General features: G+C 40.3%; 1 protein-coding gene across 1 annotated transcript; it reads right to left on the reverse strand.

Annotated features, from left to right (window-relative positions):
* Positions 1 to 3,610: 3,610 nt before the first annotated feature.
* On the reverse strand, positions 3,611 to 6,896 carry GHSR (growth hormone secretagogue receptor). The gene is made up of 2 exons (XM_007197500.2): positions 6,101 to 6,896; positions 3,611 to 3,915 (listed from the first exon to the last, which is right to left on the reverse strand). Exons 1-2 carry the CDS (start codon positions 6,894 to 6,896, stop codon positions 3,611 to 3,613), a joined length of 1,101 nt encoding a protein of 366 aa, XP_007197562.1.
* Positions 6,897 to 15,074: the final 8,178 nt, after the last annotated feature.

A 15,074-nucleotide genomic window follows, 5' to 3' on the forward strand; every position in this document is an offset into this window, starting at 1 on the left:
CAGATTATTGTCAAGAATTAACATGACTGAATTCATTTAACGTGAATAAATAAGTGACATGAACTTAGAGCAGTTAGCGTTTGCCACCAGCACATTGCTTTCTGTTGGTTTTGACATGGAGTTTATTCTCTGGATAAAAAATATTTGTGTTATCAATTCATCAAATTAACATTGGTCACTAATCATCTAGTTAAGTTCCAATCGTATATATCCTGGATAATGTTGTAATTTAAATTGTAAAGAAATCATAGGAGGATCATTAGATAATGAATCATGAATGACAGTGTCTTTATCTTTTAATGGCATTATTTACACTAAATACAGTGCTTCTGAAAGCAGAATGCTTTATTCTATTCACTTAGACACTGTGACAAGAAATTTTGATATATGTATACATGTATGTCACATTTGAAAGATGTACACACTTTTTTAAAAGATGGGAGTATTTTCAGGCACCAGTCTTGCAAAAAGTCTCACAGTTTTTCTTAAAATCTTGAATTCAAGTACATCAATAAATGAAAAACAGCAAAATAAATTATAGCTAAAATTGTCAACGTTGAACTAGCAATTGTAAATTGTAATGATTTCAGGTTCTTAATAAAAGCATTAGAGTGAAAAAGCTGGAAATTCAAGTCAAATCCCATCACAACAACCTTCATTGCAATAAAAAGTTGATTATAAAGAAATGGGTTCCAAGGTCTGTCCAGACATTAGAAGTGTTTCTCATTCTCATTGCCACAAAACTTACAATTTTAAATAATTCACGGCAATGGATGTTTTCCTAAAAGCAATTATTCGAAAGTTCTTTCTCATACAACAGTCACTTCCTATAATGAAAATAATCCAACCCTTGATTTTGTGACACAGTGTGAGGTGTGGTGATAGAAACCTCACTTCCAGGTAACCAGAAAAATGGAAACACAGATTATAACTGAAACCAATTTCTTTACTTTTCTTACATTGATGAAGAATGCACTGGCAGACATATTAGCTACATCTACAAATTTGACTGGTTTGTGTAAGAACAGTCCATTTTGAATTTATTTTGAGTCAAATACACAACAATACAGGGAGATGCACAGCACAGTGTCAACTGGAGATGTTTACTTCATAATTTAAAGGTATTAGTACTATGACATATACATATACTACAGTGCATATACTATGACATAACATGCAAGTGGTCATGAACTCATTAAGGATAAAATCCTGGGCTTATGAATCTCTAGAGCTTAGAACACAACAGGCACATACTAAATGTGAAATGATAGACTTTTAGGAATATTTTTCCTCATACAAGTTCCTCTTTTCCCTGAGCTTTATACAATTTATGGAGCAGGATGAAACGAAGGAGTTACAAACAATAAAAAGGCAATCGTATAAGAGTGCAGTCAAAGATCCCTTTCTCTAAACCTATTCTCTGAGATCCAGTGAAGGACAATGGTGGTCCGTGCTATGGAAACTATTCCCTTTGAGTGAGTTATGCTGAGACCGTGGACATGAACCCACAAGAAATTGGTGGGTGGGGGCATTAAATAATTAAAAGTTAGATTTGTTTTTCTCCAAATCAATCAACTATGTGACGGAAGTCAAGCCTTTTTTTGCTTGTTTCCTCTCAAATAGGATGTATTTGTAGACAAAAACTCTAAGGTTTCAGGAAATTAAATTACGTCTTTGAGATTTACTGGGGCCTATTTAGGACAATAAGGCTGAATGACCTAATTAGTATTCAATGGGCTTAAATGAATCAGTATTTTTAAAGAAATATTTATGCACTCCCAAGAATTAACTGAATAATCAGTTTGCTGAAGTTCTGCATTTAGCCTAAATTGATACTACAGTTTTAGTGTCAGGAAGGATTTTAGAAGTATTTCTCTGGAGAAATTATTCTAATTATGATTATGTTTTCATTTTTTAAAAATGAATAGTCAATCAATTATTTCTGCATAATAATCTTTACTTTTGGCAGGGGAAAATCAATCATGGCAATAATTTCCCTAATTAGTTCAATCGGTTCCATAGGTGGACCAATAATTTCATGAAGGAATTGCTTATATGACTTATTATTACAGGGGAGTACAAAAAAATCATTTTTGATTATATTTAATATGTGAAGAGTTGACTATAAAGGAGTAATGTGAATATAAATGAAAGTTTTAGATTTATAACCAAAATGTACAATATTTAGTTGAAGGTGTCTAATCATTCATAATTATGATTACGAGGCAGACTGGAAATCCAAGTAAACATATCTATCAGATAAGCAGTGGGATGTAAATAGCATGACTAATTTGGAGATGGGACATGGCATAGGCATTTTGAAAAAATGGCTGTAAGATTTTTTAAAGTTTTGAATGTCAACAAACAGTAGCATTGAAGGGATTCTGAATTTTTCACCATTTGAAAAATTACTATGTTCACTAAGTTTCTGTAAACTTTCCAGGGTAAGTTATAAATTATTTCTTTATTTGCAAATCAAAGACTTATGACTGGCTTAAGTATTTTTGATAAGCCAAATAAGTAATTTGTGATTTTCTATAATTTTTATAGCCTCATTTCCTGAATATTAACACATGTAATCCAACCTAATTAAAAATGCATACATATTATAGTTCACATCCATTTTCTTCCAAGCAGAAATTATAGGGCATTTAGGTGTAATTTTTAGAATTTATCACTCTAACACTCTGCTATGCTAATGTCACTATAAAAAGATTTCAGGGAATGAGTATTTATTTTTAAATATTTTTTTAAGATTAACAATAATTTTACGTATACTCTAGAGCTGCATTGTCCAATATGGTAACCACTAGCTGCAGTTGGCTATTGAACACTTGAAATGCGACTAGTACAACTTGAAGAAGTGAATTTTTAATTTCAATTAATTTTAAATTTAAGAACTCACAGTTGTTTTATTTATTAGAAAACTTTTAAGTGTGTTTGGACAGCTTAGGTTACTGAATCTACTTTTTCTTCTGCAAAATTTATGAAATCGCAATAAATCAAGTATTACTGATGAACGCTCAATGTCCAAATTAAGATGAGCTGAAAATCTGAGACAAACCAGATTTCAAAGACTTTGTATAAAAAAAGAATGTAAAATTCTCATTAATAATTTTTATATTAATTACTTAAGTACCTTGTACTATATTTCTCCTGGACAGCACTGATCTGGTGCTCTATGAAAATTGCTCGTTTTTGAAAGTCATGTTTTAAATTTTTTATTTTAATGTCATTCTTTTAATCAAAAAAATTTTATCATTATGAAACAGAAATCAGAGTTAGAATTTGTCTAGTAAGAAGTGACCTAATTGCCCTCTCTACACCACCTCCCTTCTCTGAATTGCAGAGCCCTTGCTAGCACCAACAGCAGAATGCAAAAATCATAGGCAGTGAATATGCAGAAATCGTGTATGAGAGCACTGATGAGTGTGCAATCAAATCAAACTGCTCACACATTACAAATTCTGTCTTTTCTTTCCCCCCAGTTGTTTCCAGACCTATGTGTCCCTAATTCAAAAATTAACCTTCAACTTCCTCCCAAGTTCTGCTGTGCTATGGCTTCCGGTTTAGAATAATAAGCAATGACTTTGCTGAGCAATGTGCTTGGTCATGTATTAATACTAGATTCTGTCCAGGCCCTAGAACTTTCATCCTTCAGAGTGGAGAGCTTCCTCTGGGAGAAGGGTTCAAATCCCAGAAGTTTGAACACTGCCACCCGGTACTTCTTGGACATGATGTTGTACAGAATGGGGTTGATGGCGGCGCTGAGGTAGAAGAGGACGAAGGAGACGAGGTTGCAGTATTGGCTGATCTGAGCAATCTCCAAGGAGCCAGGCTCGAAGGATTTGGAAAATAAATATCGCCCTACATGGAAGGGCAGCCAGCAGAGGATGAAAGCAAAAACCACTACAGCTGAAAGGACAATGAGAAAGAGAATGTCAAGAAATATAGCAAAGTTCAAGAAATATAGCAAATCACAATCAATTTTGAAGGCATGGTTTTGTTTTGATTATGTGCGGTATGACCACTGACTTCAGAGAAATATCATTTTCTGCTCTTTCCTATATTTTAACCAAGATTGAGTCTGTCTGGATCAACAATTCAACCATTTTTACTGAGCTTCCCAGTCATTTCTAATTAACAACCATTTGAGTGATTTTGTGCTTGAGTTGACATATTGACTCAAGTAACTAGACAATCTAGTCACAATAGGCCACAATTTTATATGTGTTAGATCAAACCTATGTGAGACAATGTAGTTTTACTCAACCATAGTTATACATCAGAGTTTCCTGGGGCACAGATTCCTTGGATATAATACAGACTCACTAAATTAAAATCTCTAGGAAGGAGACCAGGACACCTGTTCTCTTTTTTCTGTTTAAAGTTTTACAGAAGACTGAATATGCAGTCAGGATTGAGAATCACTGAGATGAATGAGCTTTTCCACCTAAAATAGACATAAGTAAGGTAGAAAAGGCCATAAAACCAACTAACATTAATTATCATCCATCCAGGCCTTAGTTTTGCCCATGTAAGGTTGCTTTCTTCAAGACCTCTGCATTTTTAGATTAAGTTTTTAAAATTCAGAAATCAGAGGAAAAATAACAGAAAATAATATTTTAGTACTTGTACCGCATTAGTGATTCCCTTCCAACTGTCAAGGCAAAAGAGAGTCACCAGTGGGGATAATAAACAGCTTAAAAATAAAATTAGAGGAAATTATTAAACGTATTCTCAAAACTAATTTGCATAGTAGCAACTGACTGCCCCAGCAGCAACACGAATATTAGAGTCCCCTGGGGGGCACTAGCAGGTTTACAATCTATTAGTCATATTGTGAGAATCACTGGTCTAAAAAATTAAAAAAAACTTGACATTCTTTGAATAAACTCTATCACTTTAATATACAGGATTTCAAGAATTGTAAAATTACAAATCAAAATCATCCTAGAATAACTTCTAAGAAGTACTATATATGCAAATAAGTACAAACTGTTGACTACAATGTCCAAATAATAAAATGTGCAGATTCTGGTTTTGAAAAAAGCAAGGAGAATTAATATTTTGCTTGGATGTGAACACACTTTGTATTACTTCACTTGTACCAAACACATATACTTAAAGAAGTTGAATTTATGCAATAACGATTCAGCATACTCCAGTGTGACACTGCACCCAGATGTTCTCTGAAGGACCATTTGGGGAGGGATAGTAAGTTCTGTCAGCTCCCACAAATTCTCCTTTTCTCATTTTGGAAGCCTGCCTATCCTAGCTTAACTAGCCTATCCTACTTGGAGAGAAAAGTAATCATGAAAACAGAGACCCCAGCACTGATTTGTCACTGACTTTCCTTACAAAGCCGTATAAACAGCATCAGGGTAAACAGAATTGATGCAATTATCTGGAAAAAAAAATGCAAGTCAGAAAGCAAATCACAATGTTGAAAGAAAAATGAATCTTCTCTGATAGAATTATCCACGATGATCACATCTTTGGTTACATTTACCAATGAATACTTTCTAGAATCAATGCCTGCTCTTTTTCACCCTTAACACCTGCTTTTCTTAATGCAACTTAGATATCTACAAATTGAGGCAGGAAGCTTAACATCACCCTTAGCACATTTTAACACCACAATACACTCTTTAATGAAAGATCTCGTTCTGAAGCAAAGTTTCTGGGCCAATATAAAACACATTTTAGAGAAATACAAAGGTGGGACATTTTTCCATGAAAGAGAGAAAGGTGAGACCGGGAGAAAGAGACACAAAGAGATAGAAAGAGACCAAAGAGATAGTCAAGGGGTGGGAGGAGGGAGGGAGAAAGGAAGGGAGAGAGCAAAACATAGATATATAGAGAGATAGAGCAAAAATGTAAAACCAAAAACAAACAAAAATAGAGAGAGAGACAAGACAGTGAAACTAGAGACCAAAGACGGAGCTCAAGACGGATAAAGGAGAGAATAATTGAGAAACTTACAGGGAAACAGAGACCTAGAGAAACTGGGGAGAAAGGCAGACTCAGGAAGAAGGGGAAAGGCAGGGGAAGAGGAGGGGACCCGGGAGAGAGAGCTCGAGGGCGCACCGAGACCCACCCAGCATCTTCACGGTTTGTTTGTGGTTCTGGTCCCTGAGCGAGGCGCCCACCGCTGCCTCGCCGCGTCTCCTCCTCCACAGCTTCCTGCCGATGAGGCTGTAGAGCACAGTAAGGCAGAAAACAGGGAGGAAGAAGAAGACGCTGGACACCCACACCATGACGGTGAGCAGTCCCGAGCGCACCGCGAACTCCGTGGCGCGGCACTCGTTGGTGTCCCGAGGGTCGGTGCCGTTCTCATGCTCCACCCCGACCAGCACGAAGATGGGCCCGGCGCTGCAGAAGGCCACGGCCCAGATGACCAGGATGACCAGCTTCACCCGGCCCTTGGTGACCACCACCTTGGCCCGCAGCGGGAAGCAGATGGCGAAGTAGCGTTCGACGCTCAGCGCGGTGATGGTGAGCACCGTGGCGTAGGTGCAGCTCTCGCTGACGAACTGGAAGAGTTTGCAGAGCAGGTCACCCAAGTTCCAGGGCCGGTAATGCCAGAGGCGGACGAGGTCGAGGGGCATGCAGAGGAAGATGAGTAGGTCGGAGAAGGCCATGCTGGACAGGTAGAGGTTGGTGGTGGTACGCAGCTCGCGGAAGCGCGACACCACCAGCATGGTGAGCAGGTTGCCCGCGATGCCCACCACGAAGAGCGCCACGCAGGTGGCTGTGACGCCCGCCAGCAGCGGCGCGGGGAAGAGCGGCAGCAGCTCGTCGACCAGCGAGTCGTTGTCAGGGGCAGCGTCCCAGCCCAGGTCCGGCAGCGTGAGGTTGGGCCCCGGCTCCTCGCTCGGCGTCGCGTTCCACATGCTGCCGGCCCTGCTTAACTGGCTTTGGGATGCGGCTGCACTGAGAGGCTGGATCAGGCGCCGGTCCCGGAGAAGCTCTCCTTAGGCGCAAGAGAGTGCGAGGGAAGAGCAGGCGCGGGCTCTCAGGGAGGATGCTTGGAGAGGAAAGAGAGGGGAGAGGCAGCGGCCGAGGGAAAAGGTGAGACTGAGAGCCTGGGCGGGGAGGAGGGGAAGCGAGGGAGGCGGGAAGACACACACACACACACACACACACACACACACACACACACACACGCCGGTGGAGAGATGGACCGAGTTGACCCACCGCTCTTTCTGGCACCTCCCCTTTCCCCCGTCCTCTCCCCCAAAGTCCTTCTCTGCCAACCCAGCCTTTGGCCGGCCTCCACACAAGTACCTGTCACCGGGGCAGCCCCGCCAGCTCCGCCTCGCCTTTGCGTTCTGTCTCCAGATGCATCTCGCACTTCCCAAAGCGTCCCGGCGCGTGGGCACAGAGGAGACCCGGCACTGCGAAGCTGGAGCGCGAGGAGCCTCTCCCTAGCCTTGGGTGCTGCCTGGCTAGGGTGGCCCAGAAGGGCAGATCACACCCGGGGATGGGGCTGGGCGCGGTGGGGAGAACACCTTCAGTTCCCGGCACCTGAGTTCTTCCTCAACAAGGGCTAGAGTTGGCTACGGACCTGGTGGGGAGAAGTGAGCGTGCACAACCGGGCTTGAAAAAGGGAGGTAGGGAGTGTTCCGACCTAAAAGGAGACCAGGGCGCCCCTGGGAAGAGCCTCACGCAGTCCTAGAACCTATCGCCGTGTTAGCGAGGAGAAGCAGGTTCAGAGAGGTGTGACCACTTGTCCAAGGTCACACAGCGAGTTGGGGGCTCAAGAGCTAGACTTGGCTATCCCACCCGGTGAACTACTGAGAGCGAAGGGGCAAGATGTGTGAATAAATTGTGTTCGGTTTTCCAGCCCTTTGTACAGTTCCCCAGCTCGGTGGTGGTAGGGGATATGCTGTGTAGGAGATTACTTTTGCCTGCTGCAAACCTCGGGGGAAGAGGAAGGGCTAAGGGGCGTGTTAGCGTGGCGGGGCGTGGGGGGCAGCTGTCAAAGGGGGAGCAGCAGAGGCTGTAAGGCTGGCACGTCGAGGGCGCACAGTAAACATTTTCTGAGGCATGGACGAGAGAGATCAGCCTTTGGGTAGCTGTGTTCACTTGGGCAAGTCATCAACCTTTTTGTTTTAAATTTCGAGGATGTTGTGATGACCCCTGGGAAGGGATGCCACATGCTGGGGACAGAGTTGGAGCTCCAGAAATAAATATAGGTGGCGTGGCTGTTATTGGGGTTGCTATTGAGGGGCTATTGAGGGAATGGGTCGGAGGCTGCCCCTACGCTCGCGAGGTGACTCTCCTGGACACGGCCTGTGCGTCCCCTGGCCGGAGCCAGGAATCGACGACCGAAGGCGCGAGACTCGCGGTTACCGGCTAACTCACTCACCAACCCGCCGGGCCTCTTCCCGCGGGCCACCCTGGGGGCAGCCCGGGAGCGCGTTCAGCACCGCGGCCAGCGACCGGCCCTTTCTACCTCGCCCCGCAGCTCTCCCTAGCTGAGGCTGCACGCCCGCACCTTTTTCAGTTCGTGCCTCAGCACCACGGTCCCGCTCCACGAGGGAGCCGGGGAGATTCCTCCCAAACACAGACCCGTCTTAAGCGGCTGCGCTGACCGCACCTATTCACGCTCACTTACCCGTGGCCTAAATTCGCTGTGTATGAGAGAGGGCTTTCCTGAAGTATTTTAGTGCGTTTGCACGTGCCTTTGCCAGACGGTTTATGTCACCTCTGCCAACTAAATTGTTAATGCTTAGAAGTCCACAAAAACCTAAGGATGAATATATGCACACGTGCATGAAAGATTCCACACATAGTGGGAGACTGAATGAGGAAGTTTAATACAGGCAACTTACTGGAAAACACGCTACAGAGGTTACCAGGGCTGTGTGACAGAAAGTGTACCAAAAATCTGTTTCAACTACTTTTAAAAAAAAGATTACAACTAAGTCAAGCCACCAGTCGCTAACAAGTTTTTTTTTTAATCAATTATTTAACTTTAACACTTCCCACCCTACATTATCAATAGATTTATGTGTGCAGACAAGTCTCTAGGGGGAGAAAACAGACTGGGATAAATAAAAATACCGTAGGAAGCTATTGTTTAAGAATAAGAATCAGGAAAATATTGTGGGACATATTTCTAGTCTACTGAGTGCTAAAGCAATAAATAAGATTTAGCAATAAGCTAAAGCTGATAAATGGGAAAAATCTTCTAAAAAATCAATCATGATAAAAATTTGGCATGTTGGCTAAAATAGCCAGATATTTAACTGCATTCAATTATTTTCCAAAATAAAGACAAATCTGTATTGTGTCATGAAGAAAAAACAGGGGCTAGTATTGAAATTGATTCATTCATTTACAACCCATAATATTATAAAAATATATAAAACTGTCTATTAGTATGTGTTAGGCACTGGGAATAACAAAATAAAGTCAGAAAGGTCCTGTATTGCAATTCCAGTACAGTTTGATATGTGCATTTAAAGAGGCATGTACAATGAGCTCTGTTGAAATATGGAGAAACAATGAATTGCATAGAGGTTCTGCCACCTGAGTTGGATCTTCAAAGTTGAGTTCCAAAAGGTGAAGCAGAACGTGTTAAACTGTTCAGATGGGCACAAAACCACATTGGAGCATAAAAGCCCAGCATGCCTTGTCCTATGAATGGTATGAGGAGTATTATTATGGATTCATGGATTTTTATATACTCAATGAGTACCAACCTAAATTATGGTTATTTTTTCTTTTTGATGCTTAAATTATCCTATCTTTGTCCAATGAGATCCCCTCCAAGCTGGCTCCAGAGTCTTTTGACTTGACTTACTTAGATTTTTTTTTTTTTTTTGGTTGTGCCGGGTCTTAGTTGCAGCACATGGGCTCCTTAGTTGCAGCAGGAGGGCTTCTTTGTTGCGGCTTGCCGGCTCCTTAGTTGTGGCATATGAACTCTTAGTTGCAGCATGCGTGTGGGATCTAGTTCCCTGGCCAGGGATCAAACCCAGGCCCCCTGCACTGGGAGCGTGGAGTCTCAACCACTGCACCACCAGGGAAGACCCAGACTTGCTTAGATTTTGAGAACTTCCTTGCCAGAACTTGTGGCAGCGTAATATACCCCTTGCTCACCTTGGAAGTTCCCTACTCTATACCTGGGAGCAGCCATTTCTCCAATAATCCCTGGTACCTTATAATGGGGAATGGCATTTAGAAACTTAAATTTGGGAAGTAGGGGTGTTTATTGCCCCTGTAGTATTATGGACTAGACCCTGTCAGTGGACAGAGCTAGGGTATATGTTTTTTGAAAAAGTCATGAGATAATGATGATGATACAATAGATAAATCAGACACACCCTTAGCAAATGATCAAAATTAACATCACCAGTGTGATACTCTGGGAAGGACACAAAGTCACTTACTTACATGTTATTCCAGCTAGGAATGCAAAACCTCAATCTAATTGCAGGAAACATCAGACAGACTCAAAATGAGGAATATTCTATTTTTAAAATTCTTCCCCAAAATGTCGATGCTATATAAGACAAAGACTGGGAAAATGTTCCAGACTAAAGGAAACCAAAGAGATGTAACAGCTAACTGTAATTCCTAGTCCTAGACTGGATCCTAAACTGGAGGAAAAAGACTTCTATAAAGGATAATATTGGGTTAAGTGACAAACTTAGAATATGGATGGTAGATTAGATAGAAGTATTGAATCAATGTTAAGTTTACTGCAGTTGATAACTGTGTGAAAGAAAATATTATTCTTAAAAATACACTTAACCATGATTTATGCATCTGTTTCAGAAAAATAATTATGTGTGTGTAGATAAACAGACCCAATGACAAAGCAAATGGGGCAAAATATTAATAATAAATGAATCTAGGAAAGAGGTAGAACGATTTCCTTTGTACTATTCTTGCAACTTTTCTTTGTTTGAAATTATTCCCATACAAAAAATTAGAAGTCATAAGTTTATAGAGGTATTTCAATTCAACTTCCAATTATTTACTTAATGTACTTGATTTATTTTTTATTTTCTTTTTTAAATTTTTTTTTTTTAAGAAATTTATTTTATTTATTTATTTATGGTTGCATTGGGTCTTCATTGCTGCGCCCAGGCTTTCTCCAGCTGCAGTGAGCGGGGTCTACTCTTCATTGCAGTGCATGGGTTCTCACCACGGTGGCTTCTCTTGTTGCAGAGCACGGGCTCTACGCACGCGGGTTTCAGTAGTTGTGGCACGTGGGCTCAGTAATTGAGGCTTGCAAGCTCTAGACCGCAGGCTCAGTAGTTGTGGTGCACGGGCTTAGTTGCTCCATGGCATGTGGGATCTTCCCGAACCAGGGATCAAACCCGTGTCCCCTGCATTGGCAGGTGGATTCTTAACCACTGTGCCACCAGGGAAGTCCCTGTATTTGATTTTACATTCCTACTGAACATCCTGGCTTCTAAGAACATAAAGATAATTATTTATGTTGTAATATGCATTGAATAATTTCAAACTAATAATGGCATTACCATTAATAGTAAACCTGACAAATAAAGCTTGAGATTTTCTTGCCATTCTCTTTGTCCTTAAAATATACCCCACTAAGTGTGTACAACTATGTGTTCTAAAATTAATTGAAATAATGCTTTTTTATGTGTGGTTATGTTACTAATTTGATATGGTTAGATTTGTCTCAGTTACCTGAAATTTTAGGAATTATTTTAAAATTTAAATTTTTTTTTGAATATGTAAATCATTCATGTGATTTGACAGTTAAAACTTTAAAACAAAGTATGGTCCTAAATTTAAAATGAGAAACCAAAGAATATTCAGGAAAATGTTACACCTTTTTTATACTCCTCAAATGACATCATTAAAAAAATATTTAGCCTCTGGTTTCCCTATCCTGTGTGTGTTTCCATAAATACGTGTGTGTGTGTGTGTGTGTGTGTGTGTGTGTGTGTGTGTGCAGCCTACATAAAGGGTAATATACTATATACACTGTTCACTATCTTGATTTTTTAATGTAACACTGTATCCTGGAATTCTCTTATATCAATATTCTTTTCTTAAATGTTTCTGTAGTACTCCATCTTGAGAAAGTTACATAGTTTTAGAGATGTACCTTAGTTTTATTCAACCAATGTTTTACTGTTTTTGTATGTTTAATAATCTTTTACTGTTATAAATAATGCTGCATTTTATATGCCTACAGGTATATTACAGAATGACATAAAAATAAAATTACAGTTTAATAAAAGAAGAATGTCCTCTTCCCAGCCCTGGCAACCACCATCTACTTTCTGTCTCTATGAATTTGATTACTGTAGCTACCCCATGTCAGTATTTGTTCTTTTATGACTGGTTTATTTCATTTAGTATAATGTCCTCAAGGTTCGCCTATGTTGTAGCATGTGCCAGAAGTTTCTTCCTTTTTAAGGCTGAGTAATATTTCATTGTATGTATATAGACCACACTTTGCTTATCTGTTCATCAGTCAATAGACACTTGAGTTACTTCCACCTTTTGGCTACTGTGAATAATGCTGCTATGAACATTGGTACACAAACGTCTGTTTGTGTCCCTGCTTTCAATTCTCTTATGTATATACCCAGAATTGGAATTGCTGGGTCATATGGTAATTCTATATTTAATTTTTTGAGCAACTGCCATATGGTTTTCCACAGCAGCTGCACCATTTACATTCCCACCAGCAGTGCACAGGGTTCCAATTTCTTTACATCCTTGCCAACACCTATCCTCTGTTTTTTTTTTTTTAAATTAATTAATTAATTAATTTATTTTTGGCTGTGTTGGGTCTTCGTTTCTGTGCGAGGGCTTTCTCCAGTTGCGGAGAGCGGGGGCCACTCTTCATCGTGGTGCGCGGGCCTCTCACCGTTGTGGCCTCTCTTGTTGCGGAGCACAGGCTCCAGACGCGCAGGCTCAGCAGTTGTGGCTCACGGGCCTAGTCGCTCCGCGGCGTGTGGGATCCTCCCAGACCAGGGCTCGAACCCGTGTCCCCTGCATTAGCAGGCAGACTCTCAACCACTGCGCCGCCAGGGAAGCCCCCTATCTTCTGTTTTTTTCCCTGTTGTTTGTTCTTCTGTTTTGTAATAGTCATTGTAATGGGTGTGCAGTGGTATATCATTGTGGTTTTGATTTGCATGTCCCTAATGATTAGTGATGCTGAGCACCTTTTCACATGGTTATTGGCCATTTGTATATATTCTTTGAAGAAATGTCTATTCAAGTCCTTTGCCCATTTAAAAATCAGTTTTTTGGGGGGTTTTTGGTGGGTTTTTTTTTTGCTGTTGAGTTGTCCTTTTGACTCTTGAGATTGTTTTCTTGTCAATTCATCTTCTAATGATTCTGAAAACATTGGAAAATAAATAGGAAGAAGAAAAGTTAGTAAAAAGTAGTATCCCATTTTAATGGATATGATTGTAACATCCAAGGCAGTTTCAAAGCTTCAACAGATGGTGCACAGCAATTGTGCTTTACTGATAGAGTTAAAACACATTCCATTAAATTAAAAATCCCACTTAGCAGATGCCTTCAACAGTTATTGTTCTCTCTGAAGCTAAACTCTGAAGCAAAGACATCTTTTTTGTTGTTGTTTGTTATTTGTAGTGTGTTTGGACCTTTGAAATTCTAAATTTTCTAAAAAATACTCTATTGGTATTTAGGTGGTAGTTTAGGAGTGTTGAGGGGTAGGAGGATGGAGAGATAAAGAGAACTTTAATCTCTGATGAAAATGTGGGTTATTAATAAACTAGAGAAGATCTGTAAATGAAACATGAGTATATCCTGAACCTGTTTTGCTATAGATTGCAGTGTATATTAATTTTAATGGAGGGACTTCCCTGGTGGCACAGTGGTTAAGAATCCACCTGCCAATGCAGGGGACATGGGTTTGAGGCCTGGTCCGGTAAGATCCCACATGCCACGGAGCAACTAAGCCCATAAGCCACAACTACTGAACCCGTGTGCCACAACTACTGAAGCCCACGTGCCTAGAGCCCATGCTCTGCGACAAGAGAAGCCACTGCAAGGAGAAGCCCGTGCACCACAACGAAGACCCGATGCAGCCAAAAATAAATAAATAAATTAAAAAAAATTTTTAATGGAAGTTAAGCACTATAAATTATTTATCTCACGAAGCTCACTAAAACAGGAGTCTACCTCTGGTTCTAATTTCCTAAAAATCCATAATTACTTATTAAAACTGGTAAAGAATACAGAAAAATCTATGACCATTTGGGCAATTCAATTTTATTATGGCAAGATATTATTTAATATGCAATTAAGATAATGTATCAAAATATTTCATTTTGTAAAGTCTTGCCAAGTGCTTTAGAAAGGAGAACTTTTCCTTTGTACAAATCATGGAACATTCCTTTTGAGAACGCTAATGTGGAAAGACAACCTGGGATTGTAAGCAGTGCAGAAGAATACAAATAAAACCACCCAGTCTGTATTGCCTACTGGACAGTTATTACTGGAGAGCTCATCACCATTTCAAGCTCATTTTATGTCTAAAGCAAATTCATCATCTCCAACCCACTGAATGATCCTAATATCTGTCCCTCATCTCCATTCTTTATTTTTTAATTTTAATACAATTTTTAAAGGTTACTTTCCCTTTACAGTTATTACAAAATATTGGCTATATTCCCTGGGGTGGTACAATACATCCTTGAGCCTATCTTACACCCAATAGTTTGAACCTCCCACTCTCCCACCCCTATACTGCCCCCCCCCACCCTCCTGGTGACCACTAGTTTGTTCTCTGTATCTGTGAGTCTGCTTCTTTCTTCTTATATTCACTAGTTTGCTGTATTTTTTAGATTCTACAAATAAGTGATATCATACAGTATTTATCTTTCTCTGATTTATTTCACTTAGCATAATGCTCCCCTAGGCCATCCATGTTGCAGCAAATGGGAAAATTTCATTCTTTTTTACGGGTGAGTAGTATTCCATTGTATATATATACCACATCTTTATCCATTCATCTGTTGATGGACACTTACATTTCTTCCATATCTTGGCAATTGTAAGTAATGCTGCTATAAACTTTGGGGTGCCTGTATCTTTTTGAG

This window comes from Balaenoptera acutorostrata, chromosome 4 (genome assembly GCF_949987535.1).
Source record: "Balaenoptera acutorostrata chromosome 4, mBalAcu1.1, whole genome shotgun sequence".
Lineage (NCBI taxonomy): Eukaryota > Metazoa > Chordata > Mammalia > Artiodactyla > Balaenopteridae > Balaenoptera > Balaenoptera acutorostrata.